Source organism: Sorex araneus, chromosome 4 (assembly GCF_027595985.1).
Source record: "Sorex araneus isolate mSorAra2 chromosome 4, mSorAra2.pri, whole genome shotgun sequence".
NCBI lineage: Eukaryota > Metazoa > Chordata > Mammalia > Eulipotyphla > Soricidae > Sorex > Sorex araneus.
This window is the reverse complement of record NC_073305.1, coordinates 211,184,300-211,196,926: the sequence shown is the minus strand read 5'-3', so window position 1 is coordinate 211,196,926 and position 12,627 is coordinate 211,184,300. Positions and strand designations below refer to the sequence as shown.

The 12,627-nt window shown below is 54.9% G+C and overlaps 1 protein-coding gene across 2 annotated transcripts in view; it reads left to right on the top strand.

Moving 5' to 3' along the window:
* Window positions 1-7,798: 7,798 nt before the first annotated feature.
* The window catches only part of GGA2 (golgi associated, gamma adaptin ear containing, ARF binding protein 2), a 29,094-nt gene continuing 24,265 nt past the window's right edge, over window positions 7,799-12,627 (top strand). The window contains exon 1 of one of the 2 annotated variants that reach the window (XM_055136600.1): window positions 7,799-7,926. In XM_055136600.1, coding sequence (XP_054992575.1) covers window positions 7,839-7,926 — 88 coding nt within the window. In that variant the 5' untranslated portion in view covers window positions 7,799-7,838. The remainder of the gene's footprint in view (window positions 7,927-12,627) is intronic. The other variant, XM_055136601.1, reaches the window with a different exon arrangement.

The following is a 12,627-nucleotide window of genomic DNA, read 5'->3' as shown; positions in this document are numbered from 1 at the left end:
GGGCAGGGGTCAGGGCGATTGTCTTGCACGTGCCCAACTCTGGTTCCATCCCTGACGTCACATGGCCACGAGCCTTACTGGATGTGACCCTCAGGAGCCCCCAAGCACTGCCAGCCGTGATGCTGGTCGTCCCTGGTACGGCAAGGCCCTAGCTCTGGACCCCTGGCCCGAGACCTGAGAACCCCCTGGGAGATTTACACATACACACACACACACACACACACAGAGTAACGGGGCCAGTCACCACCCAGATGGCAACATACACACACACATACACACACACACACACAGAGTAATGGGGCCAGTCACCACCCAGATGGCAACCAGCTAACGGGGTGGTCACCACCCAGATGGCAACACACACACACACACACACACACACACACACACACACACAGTAATGGGGCCAGTCACCACCCAGATGGCAACCAGCTAACAGGACAGAGCAACTTACCTGTCGGGGCGAGTGTCAGGACAGGCTCCGGGGAGCTGCCCAGGCCTCCAGGACTCAGGGAAACACCCCGGTCTCCCCCTCACTCCCCTGGCTGGGCAACTGCAGCCCTGTCCAGAGGGGGCCTCTGCTCACTCTCCGCTGCCCCCAGCGACCCCCCAACACCCTCCCTCTCTCCCACTTCCCCATTTGCCCCTCTGCTCCCAAAAGTTATACCAGTGGGGCCGGGCAGTGCCAGGCATCAAGGCTATCTGAGTAAAGCAGCCATTCGCCTAGTGAAGACCTGAGCCGTGTCTCTCTATGAGGGGCAAAGCGCAAGACCTTAAGATTAGGGGGGTTTGGTTTTTTGTTTGTTTTTGTTTTGCTTTCTGGGTCAACTTGGCGATGCTCCGGGGTTGGGGTTACTCCTGGCTCTACACTCAGGAATTACTCCTGGGGGTGATCAGGGGATTATATGGGATGCTGGAGATCGAACTTGGGTTGGCCATGTGCAAGGTAAAGGCCCTACTTATTGTACTATCACTCTGACCCCTGTTTGGGGGATTTAGGTTATACTTTTTTTTAGGGATTTTTTTAGGGTTTGAGCCGGCAATGCTCATGGATGCCAGGAATTGAACCTGCGTTGGCTGCGTGCAAGGGAAGTGCTTTATCTCCTGTGGGGCACACCTGCCGAATACTCGGGGCTTGCTTCTGGCTCTGCTCAGGGATCACTCCCAATGGTCCTTGGGGGACTATAGGTGGTGGCTAGAAATTGAATCCAGGTCAGCTGTAAGGCAAGTACCTTCGTGTACTATATGCCCAGTGTGTGTGTGTGCGTGTGTGTGTATGTGTGTGTGTGTGTATGAATCTTTTTCTTTTTTGTACTGTAGGGAAGAAACTTTATGTGTATGCAACAGTTGCTCTGCTGATGAGCTGTGCCCATCATTCATTCTTGGTTTTTGTTTTTGTGCATTTGCCTTTTTCACATTTGCTAACTGGCCACACACTGAGACATATTTCGGTTTTGTTTTGCTTTTTGGGTCACACCCGGCGATGCACAGGGGTCACTTCTGGCTCTACACTCAGGAATTACTCCTGGCGGTGCTCAGGTGCTCAGGGGACCATATGGGATGCTGGGAATCGAACCTGGGTCGGCCTCGTGCAAGGCAAACGCCCTACCCGCTGTGCTATCACTCCAGCACCACACTGAGACATTTTGACAGGGAACAGAGGGAAGAGTTTGGCGGTTTTTTGGGAAAGAACACACAGAGGTACGCAAAGGGGGAAGCTGGGTTTGAGGGGGCGGATAACTTGACCAGCTGAGCACATGCGGGGTTCATTTCCAGTCTCCATGTGTTTTCCAGAGCTGGGAACTGCTGGGAACAGTCCCCGAGCCCACCACTGAGAATAGCCCCTAGCACCGCTCCCCACTTGGGGGGTGGCCCAAGCACAAAGCAAAAAGGGAAAAGAAAGATGGAGTTGGAGTACTGTAAACTTCCGTCAGGCGTTCGGGAATGTTCGGGAATGTGCTGGCGGAGAAATCAGTTTGCTCCTCATCAGGGTTGGAAGTTGCATGAGGTGGACGGGACGCCTGCCTCTGACCACGCCTCATCCAGAAGGGGGGACAGGCCACGGACCACACAGGGAGTCCCGGGGGAAGAGGAGGCGTGCGCAGGAAGGGCTCCCCGGCTGGAAAGAAGGGCTGAGGAAGACACTGCGCTGCAGTCATCAATCGTTTTGTCTGCAGGCTGCTCCTAATTCTCCACCAAGCACCTGGACCACTACCTCAAGGCTCACGCAGCTCATATAACCTTCCAGTTGGGAGGGTGTCGGGGGGGAAGGGCAGCAGCAACAGCTCCTAGACATGAATCGTCACTGTCTCTGTCATCCTGTTGCTCATCAATTTCCTCAAGCGGGCACCGGTAACGTCTCCATTGTGAGGCTTGTTGTTAATGTGTTGTTAATGGCATATCGAATACACCACAACTTTTTTTTTGGGGGGGTCGGGGTCACACCTGGCAGTGCACAGGAGTCATTCCTGGCTCATGCACTCAGGAATTACTCCTGGCGGTGCTCAAAGGACCATATGGGATGCTGGGATTCAAACCCGGGTCGGCCACGTGCAAGGCAAACGCCCTACCTGCTGTGCTATCACTCCAGCCTCTATACCACAACTTTTTATGTATTTTTTATTTTTTGCTTTTTTGGGTCAAACCCGGCAATGCTCAGGGGTTACTCCTGGCTCTGCACTCAGGAATCATCACTCCTGGCGGTGCTTAGGGGGCCCTATGGGATGCTGGGGATAGAACATGGGTCGGCCGCGTGCAAGGCAAACGCCCTACCCATCGTACTATCGCTGTGGTCCTAGTAAGACTTTAAAGCGTAGATCGAGTAGGACACTTACTATGCATGCAGCGATCCACAGCATCCCTAAGGGCCCCCTGGTCACTGTCAGGAGTAACCTGTGAGCATGTCTGGGTGTGGCCCCAAAACAAAACAAAGAGATTTGGGGGCCTCATCCCAGACTAACGTTATCTGAAATGCATTCTGCATTATCTGTAACAAGTCTTCAGATAATATAGAACTGGGTTTTGTTTGCATTCGCTCCTGGCAGTGCCTAAGGAACCATATGGGATGCTGGAGATTGAATCCAGTCAGCCATGTGCAAGGCAAATATCTTCAGATATCTCTCAGAACCTGGATCAGAGAGATGCTCAAAGGGCCAAGTTCATGGTTTCCATGTAGGAGGCTTGGGTTTGAGCCCTGGCACCACATCATTCCCTGAGCCCCGCCAGAAGTGATTCTTGAGCATAGAGCTGGAAGAAATTCCAGAACACTGCTGGGTGTGACCCAAACACCAAAAAATAAATAAATAAATAAATAAAAAGAAAGAAAATCAGAGAATAGTTGCCATGCCTGGCACATAGCTGGTATAGGTTTGATCCCTGTCCATATATGGTCGCTCAAGTCCTGCCAGGAATGATTCCTGAACACAGAACCAGGACTAAGCCCTGAGCACCTCCAGGTGTGGCCAAAGGAAAAAAAAAAACTGTTGCTGACATCTGATAGTTTGAAAAATCACTGACACACATACATGTCAAATAAAAAAAAATTCGTTTTGGGTCACACCCGGTGATACACAGGGATTTCTTCTCGCTGTACACTCAGGGATTACTCCTGGCGGTGCTCAGGGGACCATATGGGATGCTGGGAATCAGACCCGGATTGGCCTCGTACAAGGCAAATGCCCTACCCGCTGTGCTATCACTCCAGCCCCACATGTCAAATTTTCAAATTGTAAATGATGCCTGGGAGGTTTGCTCAGTGGCTGGACCACATGCTTTTCGTGGGGGAGCCCTGGGTTTGATCCCAGCATTGCCTTGTCCCCGTAGCATCACAAGAACAACCCCCAGCTCTGCCCTGTGTGGCCCGACAGCAAATTCAACCAAACCATCTCCGCTACAGAATACAATTCCCATATGGAAGCACTAGCCCTGACTCGATGCCATTTTGGAATTTTGGAAGCAATTTGCTCAGGACAAACCCAGGAGGGCGGAGGGCTCCTCTGGTAGGTGAGCGGCTGGTTAAGGGGCAGAGACAAGCCTTTTGTACCCTGCTAGTATACATGCAGCAGGGGGTCGGTCCCCTGCAAGCCAGGCTGTGGGCGCCTGCCACCGGGCACTGGGTCTGCGAAGCCCCAGATCCGTAAGAAACAGCTGTCTAGCATTTATTTATTTAGCTTCTTGGGTCACACCCAGCGATGCTCAGGGTCTTCTCCTGGCTCCACACTCAGGAATCATTCCTGGCGGTGCTCGGGGGACCATATGGGATGACGAAGATTAAACCTGGGTGGGCCACATACAAGGCAAACGCCCTACCCGCTGTACTATCGCTCTGGCCCCCAATCTCCCTTTGAATAGTGCTCACAGCCTCCTGCTCAGTGCTAATGCTCAGAGAAGATGGTGCTCGTGCCCTTGGAAGGATGAAATATTTAGTATAAAGTGACTACATAATATATGGGAAATATGATTTTTTTTGCGGGGGAGGGATTATTCTTTAGTAAAATAAGTCAATATCCAGTTCATTGTTGTGTGTTGTGAACAAAAGCAGAGTAGAGAAACCAGCCTGTCTTCTTAGAGGCAGTGGTCTGGGAAGACTTTTGTTAGCCTTTAAAATGCTAAAAGAAAAAAAAAAACAAAAAAACAAAAAAGAAAGGAAAAAAACGATAAAATGCTAAAAGAGGAGCTGGAGCAATAGCACAGTGGGTGGGGCATTTGCCTTGCATGTGGCCAACCCGGGGTTCGATTCCCAGCATCCCATAGGGTCCCCTGAGCACCGCCAGGAGTAATTCCTGAGTGTAGAGCCAGGAGTAACCCCTGTGCATTGCCTTGCCAGGTGTGACCCAAAAAGCAAAAAAAAAAAAAAAAAAAGCTAAAAGAGGGAGGGGACAGAGCTATAGTACAGTGGGTTTGCCTTGCACATGGAAGATCCAAGTTCCATCTACAGCGTCCCATATGGATCCTGGAGCACTGTCAGGGGTTATCCCTGAGCACTGTCAGGAGTAACTGTTGCATGAATATTTGCGCAGTCGAAGGCGCTGAGACAAGGAACACGAAAAAAATGTATGTCACAGAGTCAGAGAGAACCTGGGCCCTCAAAATCCCAAAGGGAAAGGCAGCTTAAATTGTTGGGATGGTTAAAATCCGTCATAAACAAAAAGGGGGAGATGTTGGGGTCAGACTGAGCTACCAGGATGAGCCCACATAAACTGCTGCACACAAGGGCAGGAACATAGGGACCCATGAAAATGGGCGAGATTTCTCATGTGTCCTGACTGGTTCGAATGAGGCTGAACATCTTCTTTTGGCTGCCTTAGTAAATAATTTCCTAAATTATACCGAAATTGTCAGTCTTCCTTTTCTCACAGATCCCTGGTGCTACTTAGCCTGTTTGTTGTCAGTATGCTGATCCTCGGTACTTAGCCTGTTGTCAATATGCAGATCCTAGGTACTTAGCCTGTTTGTTGCCAGTATGCAGATGCTACCTTGTTTGTTTTCCGTATGCAGAGGAACTTTGCATGATCTTCCCATAACTCCTTTGTTGATGACCTCACTGTACTGAGCCCTGTGAACTGTAGGATGGTAATAAAAAGAGATTTCAGGGCTCTCTACTTTTGTCACAGAGTCAGAGAGAACCTGGACCCTCCATGACATACATTTCTTCTGTGTTCCTTGTCTCAGCACCTCTGACTGCACGAACGTTCATGCAACAAGTAACTCCTGAGCATTGCTGTGTGTGGCCCAAAAACCAGAAGGAAAAACAAATGCTTAAAAGAGGGCCTGGGGGGCCGGATCGATAGCACAGCGGGTAGGGCGTTTGCCTTGCAAGCTGCCGACCCGGGTTCAATCCCCGGCATCCCATATGGTCCCCCAAGCACTGCCAGGAGTAATTCCTGAATGCAAAGCCAGGAGTAACCCCTGAGCATCGCTGGGTGTGACACAAAAAGAAAAAAAAAAAACCCAAAAAAATAAAAGAGGGGCTGGATAACCATGCTGCCCCGCGGTTTCACTTGGGGCACCCCTCTTCCTGTCCCAAGGGACCCAGCCCCAGCAGCCGAAAACCCTCAGAACTCAGCCGCTGCCATGCTCACAGCCGCTCTCCACAAGCTTGGGCAGAGCCTCACCCATGAGTGAACATATTCCTGGAGTGCGTGGCCACATTTACAGCCATGCAAAACTTTAAACCACACACCCTACCCATATTCCAAGATTATCACACCACATTTGATAGGGTTCAAAGTAGGGAGACAACCAATCTTAGAGGGAAATATACTTTTTTTTTACAGATATATGTATATATATAAATATATATATATATATATTTATAAAGCACACAAGGCTCAACACATTAGAGATCTCTTATAGAAGGGCTTAATAGCCCTTGGGTGAAATACAACAATCTCCACACTCTTTCCTCTAAGGATACTTTTGCTCTTTCCTCTAAGGATACTTTTTTGTAGCAGTTTCAGCAGTTTTTCATAACAAACAATACAAAATATATTATTTCAGTTCTGCTTTAGGGCAGGGATTAGGGTTGGTGATGGAAACATCTGAAATATGGGTGGTGGGAAGGTGTAATGATGGTGGGATTGGTGTTTGAATATTAAATGTAATAAGGTATTGTGAACTGCTTTATAAAATAAAAAAATTAAAGATTTATTTTTGCTTTTTTTGGGGGGTGGTCACACCCGGCAATGCACAGGGGTTACTCGCAGCTCATGCACTCAGGAATTACTCCTGGTGGTGCTTGGGGGACCATATGGGATGCTGGGAATCGAACCCGGGTTAGCTGCGTGAAAGGCAAACGCCCTACCTGCTGTGCTATTGCTCCAACCCCAGATATTAAAAAAATTTTTTTTTAAAGGAGAGGTTGTAGAGAGAGAGTACAGTAGATAGGATGCTTGCCTTGCAAGTGGCTGACCCAGGTTCAATCCCAGGCACCCCTTATGGTCCCGAAGCCCAGACCACTAGAAGAGCAAGGAGTAAGCCTCTCTAAGCACCGCAGGGCGCTCCACTGGGTCCCCCAGTCCCCGGCCCAGGCCAGGAGTCAGCCCTGAGCACTGATGTGTTTGGCCCCCAAACCCAAAAAAAATTTTTTTTTCTTTTTGGATCACACCTGGCCATGCACAGAGCTTACTCCTGGCTTTACACTCAGGAACAACCCCTGGCGGTGCTCAGGGGACCATATAGGATGCTGGGAATTGAACTGAGGTCGGCCACATGCAAGGCAAATGCCCTACCTGCTGTGCTATTGCTCCAGCCCCGCAAAATAAAATATTTTTTTAAGGGCCGGAGCGATAACACAGCGGGTAGGGCGTTTGCCTTGCATGCGGCCGACCCGGGTTTGATCCCCGGCATCCCATATGGTCCCCCAAGCACCGCCAGGAGTAATTCCTGAGTGCAAAGCCAGGAGTAACCCCTGAGCATCGCTGGGTGTGACCCAAAAAGAAAAAATATATATATATATATTTTTAAAAAGATGCTAAAACAATTGATCCTTGTTTATCTGAAGTTCAAGATGAAATGGGCTTGGCCTTCTGTTATCTGGCGAATCCACTTTCACAGGTCCGGAGGATGGGCAAAGGCTTCCGCCCTGCGCGGATGGGCCGGGAGAGGAGTATGTGCGTTGTGGGGTGGGGTGGAGGTGGGGTGCGGGGGGAGGGTTCCTGCGTCGCCCCCCGCCCGCCCGGGGCGCAAGAGGAGGCGTGGTCTCCGGGTGGGCGTGGCCCGCGCCCGCCCCGCCCCGCGGGTCACGTGCCGCCCCGTGCCTGCCGCGTCGGCAGCCCCGGAGCGCGCCAGACGGCGGCGGCCGCGGGGGTGGACGCGGGCGGCGAGCAGCCGGGCCGGGCATGGCAGCGACGGCGGTGGCGGCGGGGGCCGAGGCGGCCGAGGGCGCCCCGGGCCCGCCCGCGGCGGCGGCGCTGGAGCTGTGGCTCAGTGAGTACCGGGGGCCGCCCCTGGCGCGGGTCCAGCGCCGCACGTGAGGCCGCGCCGCCCTCCGCGGACCCTCGGGGGAGGCTGGTGGCCCCGCGGCCCCCACCCCCGCCCGCACCCCGGGACCTTCCGGGGCCGGCCTGAGCCGCGGTGCACGGACCTCGCCCCCGGCGCGCGTCCCATCCGGCCTTGCCCCTTGGCCAGTCCCCGCGCTGACCACCCCGAGTGCATTATACACCCCGGTTTCGAGCCGGCGACAGGGACCCTGGGCCGGGGGCGGGGGAGCCCGCAGCAGCCCCGTAGTCAGCCTCTGGGGCCGCGAGCCCGTTTGCAAAACTGGAGCCTTCCTTTAAATTTCTCTTTTTTTTTGTCTTGGGGGCCACACCCAGCAGTACTAGGGGCCGACTCCCGGCTCAGCACTCAGGGGTCACTCCTGGCGGGGGTCGGCAGGCGGGCGCAATCGGGGGACCCGGTGGGGGTGCTGGGGATCGAACCCGGGTCAGCCGGCTGCGAGGCAAGCGCCCCCCCCCCCCGCCCCCCCGCGGTACCGTCCTCTCTCCGGCCCTGGCCGCAGCCTGGACCGTCCACACAGGCTCATTGTGCCTTTGGCACGGCCGCCCCTGGGCAGCTCGGGCATCTGTACCCCCTTAAGTTGGGACAGCCTGCAGGAACATGGCGTGTTGTGGTCGGTCCCCGTGACCTCCAGGGGAAACTGAGGTTCAGAGGAGGCAGGACATGTCCCATTGTGTCAAGTCCCTGCTGGGCGCTGGCTTCCAGAACCCTGGGGCTTCTTTTGTTTTGTTTTAGTGGATCCAAGCTGATCCCCCCCCACACCCGGTTATAAATAACGAGGGTGGGTCGTTGTGGGGGGCTGGGGTGTTTGTTTAGAGTGTGCGGTGGTGGGAGCATCGGGCTCCCCAGGGGGACAGCTTTGGGGCAGGAAACTCCAGAGGCAGGAGCTGGACCGCTCTGGAGAGCAGAGCCAAGTGGGGCAGGAGCAAAGCCTGGAGAGCAAACGGGCCGCCCGAGGATCCGGGGGTTGGTTTGCTCAGAAGGGAGTTTCATCAGGGGCTGGAGCGATTGCACTGCAGGCAGGGTGCTTTTGCCTGGCACGCGGCAGACCCGGGTCTAGCCCCAAGCTTGCAGGTGTGAATGGCCCCTGAGCACCGCCAGGTGAGTCCCCAATACCAAACAAGAGTTTGTATTTATGATGTGTATGTATTTGGTGGACTGGAGCGATAGCACAGCGGGTAGGGCGTCTGCCTTGCACACGGCCGACCAGGGTTTGATTCCTCTGTGCCTCTCGGAGAGCCCGGCAAGCTACCGAGAGTATCCCGCCCACACGGCAGAGCCTGGCAAGCTCCCCGTGGCGTATTCAATATGCCAAAAACAGTAGCAACAAGTCTCACAGTGGAGACGTTACTGGTGCCTGCTCGAGCAAATCCATGAGCAATGTGATGACAGTGCCCTAGATGTAGTTGGTTCTTGGACAACAGGTGGGCCCTCTCAGGGCTTTCTCCTGGCTCCATGCTCAGGGATCATCCCTGGCCGTGCCTCGGGGGCCCAGATGTTTCGCCACCCACCCCCCAAAAAAAGAAAAGAAGAGGGGCTGGAGAGATAGCACAGCAGGTAGGTTGTTTGCCTTGCACGCGGCCGACCCAGGTTTGATTCCCAGCATCCCATATGGTCCCCTGAGCACCGCCAGGAGTGATTCCTGAGTGCAGAGCCAGGAGTAGCCCCTGTGCATCGCCAGGTGTGACCCAAAAAGCGAAACAAAAGAAAGAAAAGAAGAAAATTGGGGGCTGGACCTACAGTATAGCGAGTAGGGCGGGAATCAAACCAGATTGACCCCGTCCAAGACACGTCCCTACCAGCCCTGCTCTCCCTCCAGCCCCAGGAGTTTGATACTTTAATCTGCTGCCCACGGGAGGGTTGGTGTTTCAGCGAGAGATGCCGCAGTCGGGGTCTCCTGTCAGAAGCCTCCTTGGGTTAGAAGCTTTGGAACCACAGCACAGGGGGCCTTGAGGACTCACACGAGAACTCAGCGCACCTGCCCTGCAGCATCTGGTCACGAGTTTAAACCCAGGTGCCCCACATGTGGCACGGGCTCCCGACAGCTCTGCTGCCTGTATTCCCTGGCGCTGAGAGCAGTTCAGGGCCAGACACTCAAAAGGGTGTGACTCCCCCTAGCCCCCCTCCCCAGCACCCCTTTCCTTCCAGTGAGCACTGCTAGTAAAAAGATGCAAGATCCGCGGTGGCTACTGGGGAGCCCGAGAGAGCACCGCAGTGGTCTCAAGCTGCCCACCGCCACCAGTGCTTGTGTGCTGCTGGGATCAGACACCTCGGCCAGCAGAGAGCCGGCCGCGGGGTGGGAAGCGGCTGGAGTGCAGCCTGCCACGGCAACGGGGCACCGAGGGAGGCAGGGGGATTAAAAACAGACGAGAAAAAGGGCTGGAGTGATAGTATAGCAGGAGGGTGTTTGCCTTGCGTGCGGCCGACCCAGGTTCGATCCCCAGCGTCCCGTAGGGTCCCCCAAGCACCGCCAGGAGTAATTCCTGAGTGCAGAGCCGGGAGTAACCCCTGAGCATCGCTGGGTGTGATCCAAAAACACCAAAAAAAAAAAAAAAGAAGAATGAGGAACAAAGCAGAGGAATAGACAGAAGCAAGGCAAACTCTTGGCTTCTGATTTTGGCTGAGCTTGAGCCACGCCCAGTGGTGCTCAGGGCTTGCTCCTGGCTCTCCTGGCGGGACTCGGGCGCTCACTATTGGGCCCTGGGGATCGAACCCGGGGCAGATACGTGCAAGGCAAGTCCCTTGATGTACTGCCGCTCCAGCCCACAAACCCTTGGACTCTGACTGTCCCCCTGATGGGGCAGGTGGGCTCGAGAGTCCCCCCAACCACGAGGTGTGCCAGCGTGGCGGAGAGCCAGGAGGGGCTCCTTGGAAAGTCATCGAGTGTGTTCCCTGAGGCCAGGCAGACACAGCAGGGGGCTGTGGGGGTCAGCAGTGCTTGGGCGGAGGTGTGCGAGGGTGTCAGGCACTTGACAAGGTGTGTCCTGGGGCTTCGGAAGCTGTTCCCAAGGTCATAAGCCGACATTCCTTTCCTGTTTTTCAAAAAGGTGTTTTGAGGGTCAGTGAGAGGGTACGGCAGATAGGGCACTTGTTTTGCGTGTAGTTCACTTGGATTCCATCTCGGGCATCCCACGTGGCCCCCTGAGCACCTGCAGGTGTGAGCACTGAGCACTGCTGGGTGTTGTCCCCCAAATATGAGAATTAAAAAAGATACTTGAGGGGCTAGAGTGATAGCACAGCGGGTAGGGCGTTTTCCTTGCACGCGACCGGCCCGGGTTCGATTCCCAGCATCCCATATGGTCCCCTGAGCACCGCCAGGGGTGATTCCTGAGTGCATGAGCCAGGAGTGACCCCTGTGCATTGCTAGGTGTGACCCAAAAAGCAAAAAAAAAAAAAAAAATACTTGAGTAAGGGCTGGAGAGTGAGAGTATAGAGATCAGGCGCCTGCCTTGGGTGGGGCCGACCCTAGTTTGATCCCCAGTACCACATCCGGTTTCCTGAGCACTGCCAGGGGTGATCCCAGAACACAGAGCCAGGAGCGAGCCCAACGTTGGATCCCAACCCTCCCCAACCCTTCATAAAAAGTTATTTGGAGGTAGGGCATTTGCTTTGCCACGTGACTGGCCCAGGTTTGATTTCCCCATCCCTCTCCAAGAGCCTGGCAAGCTACCGAGAGTATCTCACCCACACGGCAGAGCCTGGCAAGCTCCCCGTGGCGTATTCCATATGCCAAAAACAGTAACAACAAGTCTCACAATGGAGACGTTACTGGGGCCCGCTCGAGCAAATCCATGAACAACGGGACAACTGTGCTACGGTGCTATAGGTAGTGGTTAGGGGCCGAGGTTCGGTTAGGGCAGTGAGGACGGAGGGACGGTGAAGCTGACTGGTGAGGACAGGGAGTGGACGTCCATCTGGAGTCCCGTGCTGGCCCTGGGCTGCAGGCCAGCGCCCGGCTCAGGCCCTGGACAGGAGCAGCTGGTCCCCGAGGTGGGGCTGGCGGGTGCCCAGGTTCCTCCCTTCTCGCGCCGTCCAATCCCGACTCCCCCAGCTGGCAGCTGCTGGTCAGGGAGCCCGGCCAGTGGAGGCTGGGGGCGGGGAGGGGCCAGCCCTGGGCCTGGACAGGACACAGACAGCCCAGGTGGCCGCGTGCGCCAGGGCGGGAGTTGGGATCCTCGGCGTTTACGAAGCGATGGGATAAGCAGCCTCATCGGGCACGGGGAGAAACGGGGTGCGGTGGGGGCTCCCTAGCCCTGACCCCCCTGGGCGCGTGCTGCTAGATGGAGGAGGGGGAGGGCGGGATTCTGGTGGTGTGACTCCCCTGCCCCGTGACACTGTGAGATTTCTCAGTCTGATGGGGGCGAGGCAAGTGCTCTGCCCTTCCTGCTGTACTGTCACTCCACCCCCACAAACACATTTAGATTGGTTTTCGTGTGTGTGTGTGTGTGTGTGTGTGTGTGTGTGTGTGTGTGTGTGTGTGTGTGTATTTTGTTTCTTGGTATTTGGGCCGCACATGGTGGTGCTCAGAACTTACACGCTCCTCGGCCCTACACCCAGGGGTACTCTTGGGGGACCCAGGGCACCATATGGGGTACTGAGATGGAACCTGGGTCAGCCACATGCAAGGCAGGC